The sequence below is a fragment of the Larimichthys crocea genome, chromosome XV (assembly GCF_000972845.2).
Source record: "Larimichthys crocea isolate SSNF chromosome XV, L_crocea_2.0, whole genome shotgun sequence".
Lineage (NCBI taxonomy): Eukaryota > Metazoa > Chordata > Actinopteri > Sciaenidae > Larimichthys > Larimichthys crocea.
Genome location: NC_040025.1, coordinates 12,525,527 through 12,546,369, shown reverse-complemented (window position 1 = coordinate 12,546,369; position 20,843 = coordinate 12,525,527). Strand labels below are relative to the sequence as shown.

Sequence of the window (20,843 nt, the reverse complement as noted above, 5' to 3'; positions counted from 1 at the left end):
AATAGTACTTCTTAGTAGAACAGTAGAGCTGCATCTGGATACGATTTATCTGCAAACTATTTGATGGAAAGAAATGTAAATAAAAAATGTCCACCAGTTTCCTAGAGCCCAGCGTGACGTCTTCAAATGTCCAACAACAAAATTCAGTTATTCAGCATCGAGTCCTCACATTAAAGAACCTCGAACCAGTAACTGAATGAAGTCAAAGGGGAAATAGTTGCAGACTAACAGAGTTTATCAAAGTGAGACTGGATGTCTGAAAGCACTTCTCTCTTCTGTTCACTCTTCACCGCTGTGCGTGCTGATGTTTGAGAAAGAAAGAGAAAGAAAACTTCTCTTCACGTCCTGTTTATCACATCCTCACATCGCAGCAGCTGAAAACGAAACTAACTTTTGCCTTCAGTTTGAAATTACAGTTGTTGGGAATTTCTGAGAAAGACATAATGAGGTCCAGCCCTTCCACAGAATCACAGCCATCATGTGTTTGGGATTAGACGGACACACTGTTAAAGACGTGACACCGATGAAGCTCAAAGTCTTTAGGGGCACCGCAGAGCTGGAGTCTAATTATCCCAGAGGGGCTCGGTGCACCGCCTCAAACATGGTGGCGAAGAGAGACGAAGTTTCAAGTTTGAAGATGAACTGAAACAATTAGTTGATTTGAGTCATTTATTCAGAAAATTTGATGTTTTGGCTTCTTGTGTGTGAGACTTTACTGCTTCACTTCTTATAAACTGACGGGGAATTGAATATTTTGTCAAAAACAAAATAAGGACACATGAAGACGTCACTGTAAACGGACATTTTCTCTATTTTCTGATGTTTTATAGACAAAAATCCACGAAAAGACACAAAACCATCCTGACCTGCAGCACGGTTACGTCATGAAAGTAACAGGGAATACTCAAAAGAAAGCAAAACACAACCTGTTCCCGTAAATGGTAAAAAAAAATACCTGTGCATGATCCAACAAGTACAGGAGGACGTTCATTTACATGGTTTAATTTTCCTGTTTCCTGTTGACCCAGTGTGATGAGTTCACATGTTTTTAAAGTCAGATGAACATTACAGCAGGGTTTGCTCGCTGTAATCCTTCAACAAGCTTCACACAGACTGAGAATAAATGAAGTCTCACCTGTTCAAACATCAGACTGTACATACTGCACACATACTGTGTGACTGAGTATATCATTAGTCTGCAACAATTAAGACTTAAGGTATATTTCTGTCATATTAGGACTAAAGAATAAATGTACAGCATCATTGGATGTTAATTGTTTAATAGTACCACGGTGTGCACCTGTGTGGAAGCATTTGCATCTCTAATGTTTGCTTCACTGTTTGTCTCAGTGATTACCGACTAGTATTCTACAGAGACACAGTATCTGGTGTGAGGTTAGAAGACGGTGGCATGTGGACACACACTAAAACAAGGTGAGCAGACTAAAGTAGCTTGTGAGTAAAGACTAAAATAAGGTGGAGAATTAAAGTCAAATAAAAATGACACTGTCATTCGTCGGGAAACGCTGAATCAGAAGTGACGCGGGGACAGAGTCCATTGTCTTCGTCCTGTGCAGAATTTAACCCGAGGCTTCAGCCGTCTGGTGTTAGTCAAATTCATTCATAGTCATTCAAATGTGTTTTTAGTGCAAACTTCCCTCTCTGTGTTCCTGCAGTGTTTCAGCGCTGAGCTGTACTAAAGCACTATTATCAGCTTCTGATGAACCTTTAATACAGCGAGCAGAACCTGTTTCAGTGTCCATGTGGGTCTGTGTCTGTGAATCTAATCTAAAAAACGTGAGTCTGTCCTCTGATCTGTGATTTGTGCACGGGTTAGAAAACTTTTATCTTTTTCGCACCATCTAATTTTCTCTTGCTGATCCTCTTTCTTCTTCCTTTCAGTGGAGTCAGACCGGGGCTGTGAATGAGTCACATCCTTTACAGTCTTGACCCTGTGAGAAGAGTCTGCAGCTCACTCAGCTTCCAGGAATCCAGTGTGGGATTCCCCCCCGTCAGTCCTCCTCCTCCTCCTCCTCCTCCTCCTCCTCCTCGTCTGCCATGTTGTTGCCCACAGGTGGATGATCTCGCACACCTTCAAGGTTGTTCCATGCTCACACTGATCCCCGCTGATTGGACAGGGAGGGAGAAAACCTCGTACCTGGCAGGTGAATGCTGCTTCTTTATTGGCCGAGAGGAGTTAAATAGGAGTGGTGGGACTCCTCCCACTTCCCTGTCTACTCATAAGCGCTGGTGGCAGCAGCTGAGGGGGTGAAAAGAGAAGGAAATACACAAGCAGTGGACATCTGAAGCACACAGGCGTCAGGGAGTGAAACAGCAAACAGACACAGGTAGGAGGAGTTTTAAAATGTTCTTCTTGATGATGTGAAGAAATGTGAAGTTAGCTGATGTCCTGTGCATGTCTTTGAAGTTTGAACTCGAGCATCTGTGTTTTCACCTTTTTTAAAATTTGAAATCAGACACCCGAGGCGGCTCATTGTCTTCCTTTAACCTCGGGGAAGGTTTGGTCAGGGCTTCTCTTTGTTGTTGCTGGCTCTGACACAGGACTTTAAAAGTCAGCTTTGCATGCAGGTCTGCATCCGTTTTACATGCTGCTTTGTTTGTAATCTCACAGGGGAGAGCTGAAGTGTAGTCTGGACAGAGTCACTATCATCCTTCATTTGTATTTCACCTGGTAGGAAACAATTGACACTGAGCACGGTGACGATGTGAGCTGGAAATGCTTCCAGCCTCTCTTAACGTGACGATCTGTCTGCTCATCTTTTGAGTTTTGGACTTTTTGTCAGACAAAACGTTTCATTCAAAGGACTTTGGGTCATTTCAAAGTGCTCTGACATGTCATTATATTTGTGAGTTGCCGCCTGAATCATCAGATAACAGACTTCAGACTTATCTTGATCTCGTAGAGCAGAACAGTTCCCAAATTCTTGTGGTTGTAGAAATGAATGAGCCGGGCCTTATAAGGCAACATCCTCACAGTGTGTAATCATTTAAATATCCAGTGCTTCATCACATGAAAATAAATAATTATGTTTCTGTTACCTTAGAATGAGACTTTCATATCTGCAGATGAGCGGGTCCTCTTCTACGGAGTCGCCATGTTGAAGCTACAGTAGCCCCGAAAGGACAAAATAAACACTGACTCCAGCTGAGGCCTTTTGCATGTTTTGTGGCCTCCGTAGTTTCATGCTAGAAAGGCGAGAATGAGAAAGGAAATATATGGACTTACTTCTATCATCCCTTTCTAGTCGTCTTGCTTTTACACCACATCTCTCACACTAACGATGACGGCATTGGCTGCCGTCAGTTTTTGGGAGCTAACACAAACATTCAGAGGCAGATGGGGTTGTTCGACACGACTGGAGGAGCCGGGGATCGAACCACAAATCATTTAGATTAGTGGAAAACACGATATACATCCTGAGTCACAGCAGCTTCACCGCTAGATGCCACTAAATCAGAATAAGTCAACATAAATCAATTAATAAATGAAACATTTTTAAGGTAATTTTTCAAGTAAAAATAGTATAAATTTGATGATTTTTGCTTCTTGCATGAGATTTATTTGTTTTTTAAATAGTAGAAAATGAAATAACTTATATGATGTGTGACGACATCACCTCACCTCTCAAAAGACTTTAACAACAGACTTTCCACCATTCTCTGATGTTTTCTAAAGCAGCGTCATTGAGAATTAAATTAATCCTTAGTTGGAACATTAATACAGTTATTTATTTACTAAAAATGCTGCATTACATCGTCAGTGAATGTCTCTTGAGGTGTCATTTGAACGATCAGAGTTGCAGGCAGTGTAGAAATTCATTCCTTAAGTCCTAATTAGGCAACATCCACCTGTCGAGCCGATGAGTCGGGAGCCCGGAGGCTCTGTCGTCACCGAGCCTCTCATCGACTTCATTGTTTGATTCATCCGGAGCACGTAAAAACTCACAGATGACAGTAATTTGTTGTAAGCTGACGGCGCTGCTGCGTGTGTCTGCTCGCCCTGCCGGCCTCGAGGCGGTGCAGGTAAAGACGTGTGTGTGTGTCTGTGTGTGTGTGTTGTGAAAGTGTGTTTTACAAGAGGGTTTTTGTGTGATGCAGGCGTATCAGTTGTCTCGTCTGCTGGTAGTCGCCCTGGAGGCTCGGTTAGAGCAGTGTCACAGAGGGAACAGATGGTCAATGGCTGTTTGACGCGCTCTATTGACTTTCTGACTCAGGCGCACAGCGGGCCGGTTCATGCCGCAGGGCTGACACAGTCAGATGTGTCGTCTGGATGAGTGTATTGATTTCTGGGTGACAGAAACTGGGACGTGTGATCTGAAGCCTGTTTTGTGAAGTAGGGGTGAGTATGATGTTTGTTAGGCGGTGTGATGAACATTCAGACACACAGGAAGGGTGTTCCTCCAGTCTCAGAGCTGCAGAGGAGAAGTACTTGCTCTAGTTTTGTTCTCATTTCTTTCTTTCCTGTGTCCTCTCTCCTGACAAGCCGACAAGACAGATCGATCGCTCGTGCACAGAAGATGGCCTCCGTCGCTCCGTTCAGCCGCAGGCAGTGGGCGTCCCAGTCGCTGAGGGTCACCGCCAAGGAGCTGTCGATCGTCTCCACCCGGGGTAAAAACAATGCCATCGCAGAGCGCTTCTCCAAGTAAGTCTGAGCCTCTCGTGACTTTAATAATTCACCAACAGCCACTCAGCAGATCACTCTTTTCTTTTTTTTGTCATCTCCCCCTGCGGTCTGATCACAGGATGAGGTCATGGGTCACTTTCACGCCTCTCTTCCTCTTTTTTTTCTGCAAAAACAAAATGTGACTATCACACCATCAGCCCCGACCGGTCACTCCAGTCGTGCTCGTCGTTACGGAGTACAACTCTTCGGTATAGACGTGCGGCACCATTCAGGGTTTCCACCTTCAGCTGCTCGTGTCAGGTTACTCGTCTGTGAATTGAGGCGGCTTCATGGGCAGCGTGTCTCCTCTCTGCACCTCCTCCGTCTGTCCACTAGGAGCTAGTGCTGCTCTACTTCAGTTTAAACTTCTTCCTTCCTGTGTGCAAGGAACGCTCCAGTTGTTTTTGCAGATGTATATGATGACACTCGGGAAGCAGCAGCACATGAGGATCCATGTTTCAAGACGTTCAATATTTATTCCTCTTCAGGTCTCTTGAAACTAAAGTTCAGACTCTTGTTGTTTGGTCGTGTGTTTAGTACAGACTGTGTTAAAGCAGGATCTGACATCTGCAGTCACATGCACGCTCTCGTCTGTTCTTATTGTACCGACTCTCTAGAGGAGATTTCTCACTGAGCTGAACTTTAAGTTATAAAATTCTTCTTGAAAATCTATTTTTGACTCAGTACGCCATCATGATGTTATTACTGCTGCATCAAATGGATCTTTCAATGTGAATTAACTTCCACTTCACGCCGGGTCGACCCGGCCTCTTGCCCAAACTCATCTGGGATTGGATCCAGCCCACCATGATGACAAGGATGAGCAGTTATGGAAAATAAATGAATATATCCGTTTCTCAGGACTTCACTGAACAAACAAAGCTCTTTTGTTGAGATAAACTTGAGTCTGTTGGTCTTTTTAGTTTATATCCACGTGTCTCCTCTGAGTGACCTAACGTGGGCTGAAGATTTTCCGTCTACTGCAACACGTGAAGTCATCTGACGTTTCTGGAGACAATATTTCATATAAATTTTCCTGGCTGCCGACCAGCTGCTTCTTACTTTTATCACAGTTTGCGTGTGACTGTAAATGTTCTCCTCTTCCTCCTCCTTCAGGTACCAGATGGCAGCAGAGGAAGGCAACGCAGAGAGGAAGAAAATGGTAGGTAACGTAGAAATAAAGTCTGAAATATGTCTGGTATGTGCACTCCTTCACAGTGAAGTATTCAGACCCTGAAAGCACGAAACATAAACACATAAAAGTCACTAAAGATGATTTATTCGATGACTCGATTGAAGAGCTACGTCACACTCTGACCCCCGCTGGTATTTTAACTCCTGATAAGATGTTTTTGTCTCGGGACTATGTGGGCATGCACGGACAGGGCTTTGCTGACATCCTTGCTCAATCTCCACGACAAGTTACAACGTCATCACGCTTATTAGTACAGACAGTTCTGTGAGCTCGGGTAAATTCCAGCATGAGTGTTTAATCAGCACGTCTGTAGTTTTATCATTAAAGCATCAAATTTAATGTTTTTATATGTTAAAGTAATTCGCTTTCAGATAAATGTAGTGGAGTACAGGCTGCAGTATTTCAGATTTAAACCTGCAAATACTTGAGTAAAGTACCTTGAAGCTGTACTTCATTACAGTACTTGCTCTCCTGATCCAACACATTCACACCTTCATGTGCAGACCTCATTCTTGAGCTGACACATGTGTTGCTCAGAGTCTCCACACGCTGCAGCAGGTGAGCTGCATTAGCGTGTGCTGTCATGCAGCAGCGGTAACGAGACGCCTCCGTCCGTCCCCCACCTGATCTGATCTGTGCGTGGGAGGGCGTGTTGGTGCCTCGCAGAGACGCTGTGCTCTCACAGCGGGGCGGGTGCAGGGTCAGACGGCTTCTTCACAGCCTCAGGTAGGAGCGTTTCTTTTGCACAGCCACGTTTTCTTCTGCTGCTTTTTGGTGCGAACTTAATGAATTAAAAGAAATCACAAAGCTTTTTAGCTGTTTGGTGCATATTCCTTTAGGAATATATGATTTTTATTGTTCTGTTAATTTCTTTGGGCGTTTCCCTTTTTTGTTTTCTAACGGAGGTTTAACGTTCTCCTGTTTTTACAAACGGCTGGTTACTTCTCAGTTATCTTTGGACTTTGTTTAGCAGAGATCTGGGTCTTTGACACTGATTTTAGCTCTGAAGGAAGCAACGTTCAGTTCAGCCACCACTTTAGTCCTGACTGAACAACTGCTGGACAATTCTCATGAACATTTGTGGTCCCCAGAGGATAGATATGTGTATATATAGAATAGATGAATTTTTAAGTCTGAACCAAAGAGTTGTGATTTTATTTTAGCGCCATCGTCGGGTCAAATTCATGAGACCTGATTCTGAAATCTCAGTTTGTCCGATGCTTTGATTTATAACCTGTAAAGCTGACAACATTCCCGTTAGACCAAGTCTTGGTCTAGTCTTGGTCTAGTCTTGGTCTCGATACACTCTAGTTTAGTTTTGGACTACAACACTGCAACATTTTCAATTCTTGTTCACTAAATTGCATTAGCACCAACATTTGACTGCCTGAATTTAAAACATACGTACAACAACTCTTTGTATATTGCTGCGATCACCGAAAATCGCTTCAGCTCCAGCAGCTTCCTCTTCCTATGTCGGTGGTTCGTCCTCTTCCGCTGCGTACTGAACTCAACTTTATAACCGTTCACCATCCGGGTACTCGCAGTACATATTTATATATTTTGTCATAATTGACAGCGTGAACACATTTATCTTAACATTTAAGTCTAGAAGTTTGTGAATCGCTGGTTACGTCCTGGTTATTTTGGACGTGGCACTCGATGAAATGTATTTTCTGATGTTCTGTTCATTAAACTGATTTAGAGGTTTTCTCTTTGCGCTCCCTCGTGTAGATGAATGAATGTTCTGCCGTCGTTTCAGTGGATGAAGTAAAGAATGAGACAGGAAGTTGGTTAATGGTCTTACTGGTGAATCCAGTCCCTGAGATAAACATGAGGCAGAGATAACGGTGATCAGTCTTATCAGGGCAGAATTATTTCTCCACGTTTGGTGTTTGTGGAAAGTCTTTTTGTCCTTTCAGTTTTCCACACTCTCCTTTTTTTTTTACCTTTTCTCATTTCCTGGACTTATTTTCCTTTTTTTTTCCTCCTCCGCTCGCTGACTGTCTGTTTCTGATTTTCTCTCCCTCCCCCTCCTCACCCCTCACCCCTTCACTCCCTCTCCCTGTTTCCTTCCCTCCTTTGGTTCCCCCCCTCTTGTGTTGTAGGGGGTGGGCTAGTTACTTCATGCTGCTCTGATCACTTCTCAAGACTTTCACATCTGGGACAGCTTGTAGCATTTCCAGCCGGCCAGCAGACACACTCGACACAAACCACACACACTTAAACACACAAACGGCAACTGGACAGCGGGGTCTTCAGCCTCTCTCAGGTTTTTAACTCTCTACTTTGACAGTTTTTCTTTTTCCTGTCGCTTTCTGCTCTGTGTCCAGCAGATCCAGGTTCCTGGACGTGCATGCTGAGCGGCTCTTTGTCTTTCTGTGCAGCTGTTTCCTCGCTTTACTGTTTCTAACAGAGTTTTCCTGCATGAATGTTAACATGTAGTTTAACTTATGTGTGTGTGAACGGTGTGTTTTATGTGTTTTTAGCTTCATTCAGCAGTTTCAGGTAGCGTTAGTCCAACATTGATGCAAACTAAAAACAGATTCAGAGATTCTTTTATAGAAACAGTGAGTCATCGTGTTGATGTGTGACTGTTTGTTTGTGTGGCTTGGCAGTTTGTCTTCTCGCCGCTCTGTTTTAAAAGCATCCAAATATTCTGCATCTGCACCATCGACTGAAGTTTGCACAGCAAACATGAGTCCATTCAGCAACGAGGCGATCGACAGGAAAGATCAGCAACTGTTTTATGGTTTGTGTGAAAGTGAAAGTTGATTAAAATATCTCTTTAGATGAGACGAGCTGTTTGAAGAGCTCGATTTGAGCTTCAGAGATATTTTAATGGACAAATAATCGATTTAATTGGCTTTTATGCTAAAATTAATGTTTTATTCAGTCCTAAATCCAAAAGATGACACTGACACAACGTCAGTTCGAGGCTTCTTTGATCGGCAACCTGTTGTCAAAGCTGAAAGTAGTTGATTCATTTATTTCTGATGACTGACAAAACATTTTATAGTTCCAACTTCTCAAATTTTGCTTCGTCTTATGCGACACTTGTATGTCTGAAGATAATCTTGTGTTTCCGGGATACAGAACATTTTTCACAGTTTTTAAAAGAGAAAACAAATCATCAGATTAACTGATGATGGAAATAATTGAGTTCCAGTCCTACATCTGAGACAGACAACTTTCTAAGTTCAGGTTGAACATTTTTTATGTCAGTTAAAGTTTAGTTGAGTCAAGAGGCCTTCGTCTCATGGATCTACAACATGAGGAGTGAAGATCTAGAACAAAAACTGGAGATGCTGGAGAGTATTAAGATTGAGATTATTGGTTTGTGTTTTCGTGAGATTTGGATCTCTTCATGTAAATGACATCTGTGTTTCTTCTTCTCTGCAGGTTGCAGAGCCTCTACCCGCCAACCTTTGCAGTGGAAATCTGAGTGTTTTAAAGAAACGCTGGGAACAACAGCAGCCGTCCAGCCCCAGAGCCCAACCTCAGTCCACGCCCTGCAGTCCCGGCAACCCTCGGACCCACGTCAGTCAACCAACGGGCCATAAACCTGCACCCGCATCACAGATCGAGAACCACTTCAACACCCCGAAAACCACCGCGCTGTCTCAAGACCAGGACACCAAGTCGGAGGTTCAGGTTCGCTCTGAGATGAACCAGGTGCAGTCAGCTCAGCCCGAGGATCTGACCGACATGGAGGCGAAGCCCAGCAGAGCTTCAGAGGAGCAGGAGGAAGCGCCAGCGGCAGCTGAAGTGCCGGACATCGAGAAGCCGAGTATTCCCCTCAACAGCCTGAAGATGATGTTTGAGAAGGGCGAGACCGACAAGGCAAGTCTTTTTCTTTTCAGCCATGGTGACCAGCAGGAGGTCACCTGAGACCCGATGCTGGGTGACTTTCCCAAAACGAGGTCGGAGGTTAGAGTTGGAGGTCTGACATGAAACTGAAGAGTTTCTTCAAACGGAGACGATCCTGATTAGTTTCAGTTACAGTTTAAAAAGTCTGTTTGTTCTCAGCGAGGTCAGATCCCTCCAGTGCTGTCATGCTGCGAGTCACATGGTGCAGCCTCACTTCTTCACCATCCTTCACCCCAACACACACACACACACACACACACACACACTCAGCTGACTCGCTCATCCTCTCGACAGGCATCATCGACCGGAGGAGCTAATTGTTTTTTGTTTTTTTGAGTCGAGGCATCACCTCTTTGCTCGAGGCGTGTCGAATCTAAAGCGCTCACACTCGAGGTGTGACACGTTAACAACGGCCACGCTGTGTTTCCTCCACACAGAGCGCCCATTTATGACCGGAAGAGAACGTTACGAGGCGTCATGAGGCGTTGAAAAAGCAGGCGGCTGTTTTAAAACACAAACACAACACCGCTGCACTTTGTATTCTTTGATTCCTGATTGATCGAATTATTTCAGACGTTAGATCTACATTCTCTTCCTCTCCGTCAAGTAATTGATGGTGGCACGCTCGTTAGAGTCGAGATATTTATATTAATGGATCACATGAGAACTCGTATCTGAAAGGACTCGTTTGTAGTGACAAACACGCAGAAAATCCCCACTTAACGCTGATTCCCCCTCAGATCAACAGAGCGTTTTGGCATCTATCAGCTCGTTGTTTTGGTTCCACTTTAACCGCTCTAAGAGCATCGATGTCACTGACTGCCAACTACATGATGAACATGCTGCAGATTTTAGCAGCTAAAGAGTCAGATAGACCCAAAAGAAGATTATGAAGACCCGACCAAAAACTAATTCTTATGTTGCTCCATAACTGCTGGACGTGCAAATAAACAACTATTTGCGAACATGTCGCCAAATCCACTTGAAATATTCCAGTATCCACTGGAAAAGTAACTTTTGCACCCTGGATGAAGATTATATGTTACTGTTTCAGTTTGACTGTATACAGCTTTTTCAAACAACTGAGTGCTGGATGTAGTTTACAGGTTAAGACTGGCGATATTCTACGTTTGGATTATTGTCGACCAAAAACAACAATTTTTTAGTCCAAATATTTTCCAACTTCCCTTCCCCCACCTGTGTCTTTCTGTCCCAAACCTATCGGCACCTACAGAAAATAACTCCTAAATATAGTTTGTTTTAACGTTGTGTTAACAAGCGGCTAAAAACAGTCTCAGAGTTTTACTTCACTGACGGGAGTAAATGAAAACAAAGTGAAACCGAATGTTTGAGTTTCTTTTAATTTCCTTTTTGTTTCATTGGAAATCGACACGATCTACCTTCATTAGAAGTTCACTGTCTCTCCTCTAACTCAGAGCCGACGCCTCAGGCAAACAGCCGCTCCTCCTCCTCCTCCTCCAAAGAATTTCTGCTCGTCCATTCCTGTAAATGTTTTATATCTTTGATGAGCAAGAACGAATCTGCCAGGCGAACAGGCTCAAACAGCACCGATCATCAGTCATGCGTTGCTGTTTTTTAAAGCGTGATGATGATGATGATGAAGAGTTATCTTATATATAATGTGAAAAACATCCCATGGAAAGTTTAAAACTAAATATTCTTCACTGCTTTCTGACTCATTGATCCGTGCTGTAGAGGTGCCGGTTGTTTAAACTGCAGTTTTTAAAGGAATAGTTTGACATGCATTCATTCTTTTTATTTTTGCAGAGGTTTAGATGAGAAAATCAAGCTACACTCACGTCTGTGCAGTAAATCTAAAGGTGCAGCCAACAGCCTGTTAGCTTAGCTTAGCATAAAGACTGGAAACAGAGGGAAACCGCTAGCCTGACTCTTTCTAAAGTTTATATCTCGTTCATTTAACCTGAGTGAGTTGTGGTCGCACTGGGAGCTTTTCTTCTTCTTCTGATCTAATCAAAGGGAATTTCCTAAAATGTTCTTTTAACGCCCTCAAATGAGAAAATATGTCGGTGAGGACTATTTTCAGCTGTGGATGGATACACATTCAGAAGGCTAGCAGCTACAGTTCATTACAACTGTGTGTTTGTGTGTGTTGATTGTAATGAAGGTGCAGCAGTGACGTGTGTAATATGATGAGATCAAACCCTGGGATAGTTTTTGTTGAGCTTTAATGTGATTCAAAGGAGCGGCTCTTAGAAAACATTAAAAAATGTGCAGCTCTGACAAAGACTTTTGTTTTTCCGCCGCGTCCAGCTTCACACTGATCTCCTGTGTGGGCTTTAAAAAAACGAGTGAGATCAAGAAGCGCTACGGGGAGTTTGGAGTCTTTTATTGCACGTTGCGTAGTTCTCTTACCAAAGGACGGATTGTTTGGGGGATCCTGCAGCGGTGTGAGGAGATCTGTACAGTTACAATGGCGTCCAGTGTAAAGCCCAGGCCGAGCCTTCTGCTCCTCTTTTGTTGAGCTCCCCTTTGCGGAGCAGATGATGTCATGGTGCAGGCTCATGACTGCAGACAGCTGATCTGCGCCTCCTCAGACTGTCTCCCCTCAGGCTATCAAGCTCTCCTCCTCCTCTCCCCCACCTCATCAATCATCCCTGTTGTCCACTTCTCTGCTCCTCACCCCGCCGTCCAGCTCCTCTCTGTTTGTTCTCTCCCTTCTTTTACACGTCAGCACAGATCTCGACCTCCACGCCGTCCAGGCGAAGTTTTGGTCCAGACTGAAATATCTCAACAACTATTGGACGGATTGCTGGGAAATGTTCTACAGGATGAAGCTGGAGATTAGACGGCTTCAGCTCCAGCGCCACCAAGAGGTTTACTCGTGGTTCTGAGTGAAATATCTCAGATTTCATGGTAGTCCGTCCAGTAGTTGTTGAGACGTTCATGTTCCTCTGAGGATAAATTGTAACCAGGTCAAAGTTGTCCATTACCAAATCTCTAAATTCAAAATGCTGACTCCTTCAGACATGTTGCCTCCTCCAATGAACGACGCCTGATGATGCCCCCTCCCATCCTTTATCTACATCACTCCTCCTCCCCAGGCTGGGTGTAGCATGCAGTCATGAGGCTCTCTGAAATTAATTGACCCTGCCTCCATCTCCTCCCTCCCTCCCACACACTGCCCCCCTCCATCCATCCATCCATCCATCCCTCCCTCCTTCCTTTTACTCCCACTGTTACCCCCCCCTACACCAGCTGCTCCTCCAGCACCCGTCTGTCCCAAATGACTCCACCCTTCGCTTTATTCTGAGGCTGGGGGACCGTGACACCATGGCACACTTCATCATCCCCACCTTCATCCAGCCCCCCTCCTCCTTTGGAACACCTGCTCCCTCTTCTTCCTCCTCCTCCTCCTCCTCCCCTAAAACCATCTCCAGAGGGAGGTCCTACCCCACATCTCCCCTGTCGTAAGCCAGCTTGGGGGCTGCTCTGCTCAGTTTGTGCCTCCCTGCTGCTGGATTCAGTCGTACGATCAGGCTTCACCTCGCTCTCTGTGCTGACTGTTTATCGCCTGCAGGAGAGGTAGCTATTCATTCAGACGCTCATATGGTGTTTCTTGCTTTCTTTTGTGTTCGGAGCGTGAACAGGCGCCGGCTTCATTGCTCTGAGACACACACACACACACACACACACACACACACATAGTCTGCTGGTCTGTTTTTGTTGACTGTCAGATTCTCTGTAGCTGAAAGAGTCTTTTCAAGCGAAGCGGCTGCAAAGTGCCCGTAAAGAAAACAGCTTGTCAAAGAGAGAGAGGGCGGCTCCATGAGCAACTTTATCAGAGCCGGCTTTCATCTGCGCGCTCTCAACGGTGTCATTGTGGCTCGAGGTGTATTACCGCGTTTAAAGGCTTGTGGTATCTTCTTCTGTCTTTGTTTAGGTGAGGCTTAATGTGTGTGTGTGTGTGGTTCAGGGTGGAGTCATAAGAGGAGCTGCAGTCAGCCTGTCAGTCTTAATGAGAGCTTTAATAGTATCAGGATTAGCGGCAGATTCTTTGTCTCGCCTCCTGAGACCCGGCCTGGCCTCGTACGGCCCGGCTGCTTGTTTACACCCCCCCCTCCGGCACACACACACACATGCAGACACACACATGCAGACACACACACACACACATGCAGACACACACACACACATGCAGACATCCCCCTCCACCCTCCTCTCTTTTTAAAGCTGCACCTCCGGTTTTAGGAAGATAATCCACCCTCGGGAATAGATCCGTCATTATGATGATTTTTTTTTTTTTTTTTTTTGGTCTCTGGTCTCTAATTCCAGACACACACTGAGTGTATTATTTATGAGGAACTCACTCACTGGGTCAGACTCTCAGATTTGGCAAACACTCGCCCTTGCGTCACATCTGTGGAAGTCTGGGTCATCAGACTCTCCTGATAATAAAAGGATGAAAGTTCAGTGCACGGCTCAGAGCTTAAAGCTGCTACGATCAATATTTTCATATCAACAACGGATAAATTATCAGATTAATCCACGACTCTGTAGTTCTCACAGGTCTGCTGACTGTTTTAGCATCTTTCAGCTCTTTCTTTTGGTTTTGCAGCCACATCTTTACTGTTTGGGTTCAATCTCAATACATTGTATTTAAGATCTGCTGCACTGTATAAAACCTGGACGTCGTATCCGTGACGTCACCCACAGGTTTCTTAAGACTCCTTCTTGGCAGTCTCGTATCCACCGGCAAAGCTGTGGATCATCAGGTGGACCTGAGGCGGGCCAAATGAAGCCTGGTTGCTCAAAGAAGCCACCGGTAACAGCTCCACCGATCATTCAGCTCTTAATCCTGCATAACTTTAAGCCTTAATATAATGTGAACAGGTGAGTTGTATATAAATTCACCCTCAGTACAGTTGTCATGAACGGGGAAATTAGCTACAGAGACCAAAACTGTTTTTTGTACCAGGCTGTAAACATGTTTATTTCTGCTGTGAAACATGGGGACTTATGGAGACTGACTCACTTCTGGAGCCAGCCTCAGGTGGACGTTAGAGGAACTGCAGTTGCAGCTTGCTGTTGAGCCAGATATGTCCCTCGGGAGTTGGTGGAGACCAAAAACAGAGCTAAAAGAGACAAAGACTGGACTTCAGATAAAGACTAATGTTGCTCGGTGTCTGTTTGGCGTGTAAATAAGCAACTGCTACTTAAAGATGATGCGTTCATGTTCGTTTTGGTGTTTCCAAGTGGCCAAGAAACATGTAACCCGGCATCGCTCACTTTTTGTTTCTAATCGTTTTGGACGCTTTGGCATGAAGAACAAATAAAACCATCATAAATTATATTTTTAACTCGTGACTGACAGAAGGAAACATGTAGAGTGTCATCAGCAGACTTCTGATCCTTTAAAATTAGATTTTAGATCACCGAGCGACAGTGTTGTGTATTGTTTGAGAGACACTCAGCGATAACGGATGAGCTTTAACTTGTCTGTCATGCTTTCCTCAGCATTCACCTCTGTTCATATTTTGACTTGCTGAAGCCTGCAGACGCTCCGAGCTCCTGAGATGCAGACGGGTCACTTGTGGTTCACAGACTGACTCTAAATGGCGTCATAGCTTCTGACCTATTGTGTAATCTGCACTCGAAGTGAACCATGTGTGTCCTCATGCTGGAAGGAGTCACTGGCATGAAAGTCAGTGGGAGTGGTTTGACTTTTCGGCTGCTGTGACTTCTGCAAATCAACAAAATTAATCCTGTTTAATATTAAAGCTTCCTTTTTATTTTGGGGAGGTGACGGGAACAGATCTTAATGATCTGTTTCAGATACAGTGTGTTCAGACACGCATGCACGATGCAGATCAGAGTTTTAAGAAGAGATCCTGATGCAGCAATCACGTTTTGTATCCGGTATTTCACATAAAAATGATTGATTGGGTTGTTTTGGCTGCTGGCTGTGGACAGACGGGGTCCGTCTGAGGCTCCGTCTCTGAGCTCATAAGGGGATTAAAGGTGGTTTGGACTGGACTGGACTGGACTGGACACACACACACACACACACACACACACACACACACACACACACACACACACACACACACACACACACACCTCTTTACCTCCTCGTCTTTGCCTTTCACTCGTCATTCACATACTGATCTGTGTTGCTTCCAGCACGTTCAAACATGTGAGCATCATGCCCGTGTGTGTGTGAAGCTGTATGTTTGAGCTCTACTTGTTGCCGTGTGTGTTCATTTTCCACACATCTGACTGTGTGTGTGTTTGTTTGTTGCAGGTGTCCAGAGAGCAAACAAGTAGCGGTAGTACTGCCAACATGGACCAGCTACTAGGAGGTACAGAGTCTTTTTTTCTCTTCATCAGAGATTAAATAAATAAATAAATAAATAACATGCAACAAATGTCCTCAAACCAGACGGATGTATAGCACTCAAGAAATGTGCTTATATGTTTTTTAAATGTAATTACTTTAACATGAACTTTTCATCAGTTGGCCACAAACATGAACTTGCTTTTGTTGCTGATTCATGTTGCACATCTTAAACTTTAATCATATTAACTGAGGTTAAACAAAATATACGTATGAATGTTGGATATTTTGAAATTTAACCTAATGCAGGATTTAACATATTTTTTTGGGCCACTAGGTGGCAGCAGAAAACGGGTCTGAACCCTGAACACCGACAAATTTAAGTCGATCTGGTGATTTCTGTTGCTGATTTACACGTTCTGCAACTTTACCATTAAACTACAGTCGTCGTGTTTGTGTCCACCTGATGAACCGTTCATTCACACAGCTCAACTCAGCTCTAGCTTTGTCTCTCTGCTGTTTGGCATTGAGTAGGTCGTGAAAAGTGAGAAAACTTTAAGAGGCGGCTTCGTCAGTACGATCCTTCACCATGGAAATATTGACTCAAAGCTGCTTTAAGAACAAATATTATAGTAAAAGGAAAAAACATGCTCCGCTCTAATAGCCTCACATTCACAAAGCCTTTGTCCGGGTCACTTCGTCCGTGTCGTCCTCGGGATGGATTACATCCTTCCCAGAAGTGAGAAGCTCAGAAGTGACGACACAGTTCGCTGTGATCAGCAGACAGGAAGAGACAAAACATCCACGCTTCCCCTCCGCACGGCTGAAGACTCCTGACCTCGTGTTCCTGTCCGCAGCCTGCATGACTAACCAGCACATTCTGCACTCGGCCTGAACTGGGAGGGGTGGAAAGAAATAAATCCTCATCAGGAACGACTGATGCAGAATTCGCAGAACGTTGCCGACGTTTAACAGACTGGAAAACAAACGTTTGTGCGTCCAGAGTTAAACTGTGACGATCTTGTTGGAGGTTTAATCACGACGTGTTGTGTTTGTGTTTGACCAGATGGAAGTCTCGCAGAGTCCACTCCTCTCCGGGACAGGATGGCCCTCTACCAAGCTGCCATCTCCAAACAGGAAGTCCCTCCCACCTCAGTCAGTGTGAGTACTCCTGTAGGTAACTGTACTTAGTTACTTTCCAGCACTGCTTACTCCATCTGCGACCCCTTTACTGCTCATGGTTGGGACTACTAACAACATCTATGTTCCTCTGGAGGAACCTCCTGAAGTTTTTTTCCTGTCAAGTATCTCGTAGAGCAGTTACCGTTAAAGCACGACCACAAACGGTTCATCTGTCTTGTGTTGTGGTGGCGGTACCTGCATCACTCTGATGGTTTATATTTTTATCTTCATCTCGGCTTCACTTCGGAAACTTCTTCAGTGTTTAGTTGGAATTTTAAGCCTCAGTCGGTTGCAGAGGGAGAATGTAACGAAGTACAAAGTTACTGTTTCTCTGGTATCTGCATCTTTCTTTAGTCCAAGACATATTTGTACCTATATCTTCATCAAATATTTAACAGAGAATCAGATAAAGCAGGGGCCGAAATATCAGTTTTTATTTTTAATGTCTTTGCCCACGCACGTGAAGGTTACCTGAGGTTTCTTCAGCGTCTTCTCTGCGTGCCTCTAAATCTTTTCAAGTTTTAAATCCAATCACCTAAACTAACACTCACTAACGCAGGACCGCAGGCCGCCAAGATGCATCTCATCACAAAGACGTACAAAAATAAACGGGAGGCCACAGGCCGCGGCTCAGAGAGGTGAAGTAACCGATGATGAAAGTTCTCCGAGTAAACTTCCTGTCCTGTTTGTCGTCTCACAGAGCGATCAGCTGGACGGGTTCTGCGGGAAGCAGAAGGAGAACGTTCCTCCGTTCTCTCTGGACATGGTGAGGACACGGTTCACGCAACACCTGTGTAAAGTTTCCACGTGGAAATATTTGACTTGAACACGTCTGACGATCTTTCTCTTGTCACAGAGTCCAGAGTCTGAGCCAAACGGCAGGAAAAGTTTCACCCCGGAGACCAACGGTAATTCACTTTCCACGTCTTCCTATGACTCTAGATGATAGGAATGTTCTCCTAATGAGGTCTTGGCAATTAGACCATCATTAGTGGACGTTTGGTTGTAAGTCATGGAAAAACACATGAAGCAGATTATTCTAAATCTGAAATGTGAAGTTCAGCTTGCAGAGTGATCGATCATGTCACTTTATTTTTGGATTCCTGAGCGTCTTCGTGTCACTTTGTTGTGTTAAACATGAAAACGGCTCCATCTAGTGTTCAGATCACGTCATTACATTTCTCTCACACATGCAGGATCTTCTCCTGGCACGCCTGCATCCTCCAATCAGAGAGACTCTTCTCAGCTCAAGTCTTCCAAAGTGAGTCTAACGTCCACACAGGTAAATAACATAAATGTGTTTTACCTTTTTTGAATTAATGAATTTGTGTGTGTGTTTAGAGCTTCCGCCTACCTGTGAGGGAGACCTGCGTGTCGTGTCTGAAGACGGTGTATCCTCTGGAGAGGCTGGTGGCCAATCAGCACGTCTACCACAGCTCCTGTTTCCGCTGCTCGCACTGCAACACCAAACTCAGGTGAGGACGACGCGAACGATAATAATGACGCCTCACACCACGTTTATATAAATCCTGCAGAGTTATTTACCAGTTTGATGGCATCAGATATAAAATAACGTCTCGTTTCTAATTTCATCTCCGTCAGTTTGGCGAACTACGCCTCCCTCCACAACAACGTCTACTGCAAGCCGCACTTCTGCCAGCTCTTCAAGGCCAAAGGAAACTACGACGAGGGCTTCGGCCACCGGCCCCACAAAGAGCTGTGGGAGAGCAAAGGGGAGAGCTGTGAGACCTCGCCCCAGTCCAACACTCCGAAGCCAAAGATCCAGAGCCCGGTCTCAGACCTGGACAGCCCCAGTGTGGAGGACTCCCCGCTGGCTAAGGTCAACGTGCTGACAGCCACCATGGAGGCTCTGGGACAGGGATCAGCAGAGAAGGCCGACAAACCCACGGAGGCCCGCAGGCTGAAAATCTCCTGGCCGCCACGAACGGAGCTGGAGGACGCGACCAGCCGCGGTGGATCCACCACAGACGGGGGCTCTGCCACCAAGCCCATCCGAGCCAAGTGGCCCCCGGAGGAGGACTCCCCCTGCTCTCCTCCTGAGCAGGAGACACCCAGTCTACGTCGGACCTCCTCCCTGAAGGAGCGCAGCATGCCCTTCACGCTGGCAGAACAAAGTCCAGCTCCTGAGGCCAGAAAACCGAGCCCGCCTCCTCCCGTGGAAGACCGGGACCTCAGCCCTGAACCGTCCGGCATGGAGCTGCAGCACGGCGGCCAGTCGTCAGACAGCCAGACACCAACCGAAGACAGCTGTGTGGACGTCCACACCAGCTCAGGAGAGGAGGAGCAGGAGGGGGAGATGAGGAGTGAAAACATGCCTGATCATCTCACCAACGAGGAAGAAGACACTGTGGATGAACAACCTGGACAGGAGGAAGAAGAAGAAGAGGAGGTGGAGGTGGTGGAGATGGAGGAGGAAGACGGAGGCGTGTTGGAGGAGGAGATGGCACCTCTGAAAGACGAGGAGAACCCGACAGACATCTCGTCTCCTGAAGGAGAGGTGGAGGCCAGCCGGTCGTCTCAGGACGTGGGCTTCTGGGACAGCGAGGAGGTGGATGACAAGGAGGAGCAGCAGGAGCAGGAGCAGGAGGTGCTGACGGTGGAGGAGATGATCAAACGAAACCGATACTACGAGGACGAAGCGGAGGAAGAGGACGTATAGAGCGCTGTTGGCCAACACGATGACAGCCATGAACACTTTAGACTTCTCGCCATTCCTTCGTTTTTTAGTCGTCGTCTTCTTCTTCTCTTCTGCGTGAACTCTACTGAACTCTTTTTGTGCTTCTGAACTCTTTTTGAACCTTTAAAGCCATTCGACAAAAACAGTTTTTACGCGTGAGCCGCTCGCACATGATCTGTTTTTTTTAAAAAAAGGCCCGATATTTAAAATTATTCCCCCACATGACGAATGTTTTAGAAATATCTGAAGGTTACGACACAGAGAGAATCAGGTTTATTTTTGTGGACATGACTTTTGTAATTTTCTATCAAACTGCTGTCACGAGTATCAATGTTTCAGTCTCGTCCGATAGGAAAGCTTAAAAGACGACGACGTTCACTTTGACCCGTTACCATATTTCAAAATAAAAGCGTAGTTTTTAGTTTCACTTTCTTTTCAGCTGCCTGTACAAAAAAAAAAACACACATTTATGTTCCTTTGTTTGTTTTTTTTCCGATTTCAAGAGTTCTAACTGGATCTGAAAAATGTTGTACTGTTTTTAAACCAGGGGACCAAATATCTTAGATTGCTACTGTTTAAATAAATAAATTGATATATACAAAAATAATGTTTTGTTTCTTATTAAATGTGTCACAGTTCATGTCAGATGGTGATAAGAATAACATTCATGCATTCTCATGTCATAAATCATATCAATAAATTGGCATATTGCCAATATTTTAGAGATAAGTCACTCTGAGTTTTGCAAAATGTGACGTAGTACAATAATTAGGAATCCATCCATCGTATCCTCTTCATTGATCAACTCACATTGACACCTACGGACAATTTAGAGTCGCCAGTTACTCTAAATGAGGATATTGTCAATATGTCAGAGGGAAATCGTGTTTTCAGGGGA

The 20,843-nt window shown here is 44.9% G+C and overlaps 1 protein-coding gene across 1 annotated transcript; it reads left to right on the top strand.

Annotated features, from left to right (window-relative positions):
• The first annotated feature begins 2,074 nt into the window (after nt 1-2,074).
• lima1a (LIM domain and actin binding 1a) lies at nt 2,075-20,549 on the top strand. Its single transcript, XM_010742624.3, has 11 exons — nt 2,075-2,348; nt 4,505-4,663; nt 5,801-5,846; nt 9,282-9,722; nt 16,033-16,090; nt 17,132-17,226; nt 17,948-18,013; nt 18,104-18,155; nt 18,444-18,508; nt 18,589-18,722; nt 18,850-20,549. The coding sequence occupies exons 2-11, from the start codon at nt 4,539-4,541 to the stop codon at nt 19,925-19,927; spliced, it is 2,160 nt and encodes a 719-aa protein (XP_010740926.3). The 5' UTR covers nt 2,075-2,348; nt 4,505-4,538; the 3' UTR covers nt 19,928-20,549.
• The last annotated feature ends 294 nt before the right edge of the window (nt 20,550-20,843 follow it).

What these genes read in the sequence shown, in the direction of transcription:
- lima1a (XM_010742624.3), top strand. Translation starts at nt 4,539, where the DNA reads ATGGCCTCCGTCGCTCCGTTCAGCCGCAGGCAGTGGGCGTCCCAGTCG. An exon ending in CTCCGTTCTCTCTGGACATG is followed by an intron (nt 18,014 to 18,103) that starts GTGAGGACACGG and finishes CTCTTGTCACAG; the next exon opens with AGTCCAGAGTCTGAGCCAAA. An exon ending in TTTCACCCCGGAGACCAACG is followed by an intron (nt 18,156 to 18,443) that starts GTAATTCACTTT and finishes TCACACATGCAG; the next exon opens with GATCTTCTCCTGGCACGCCT.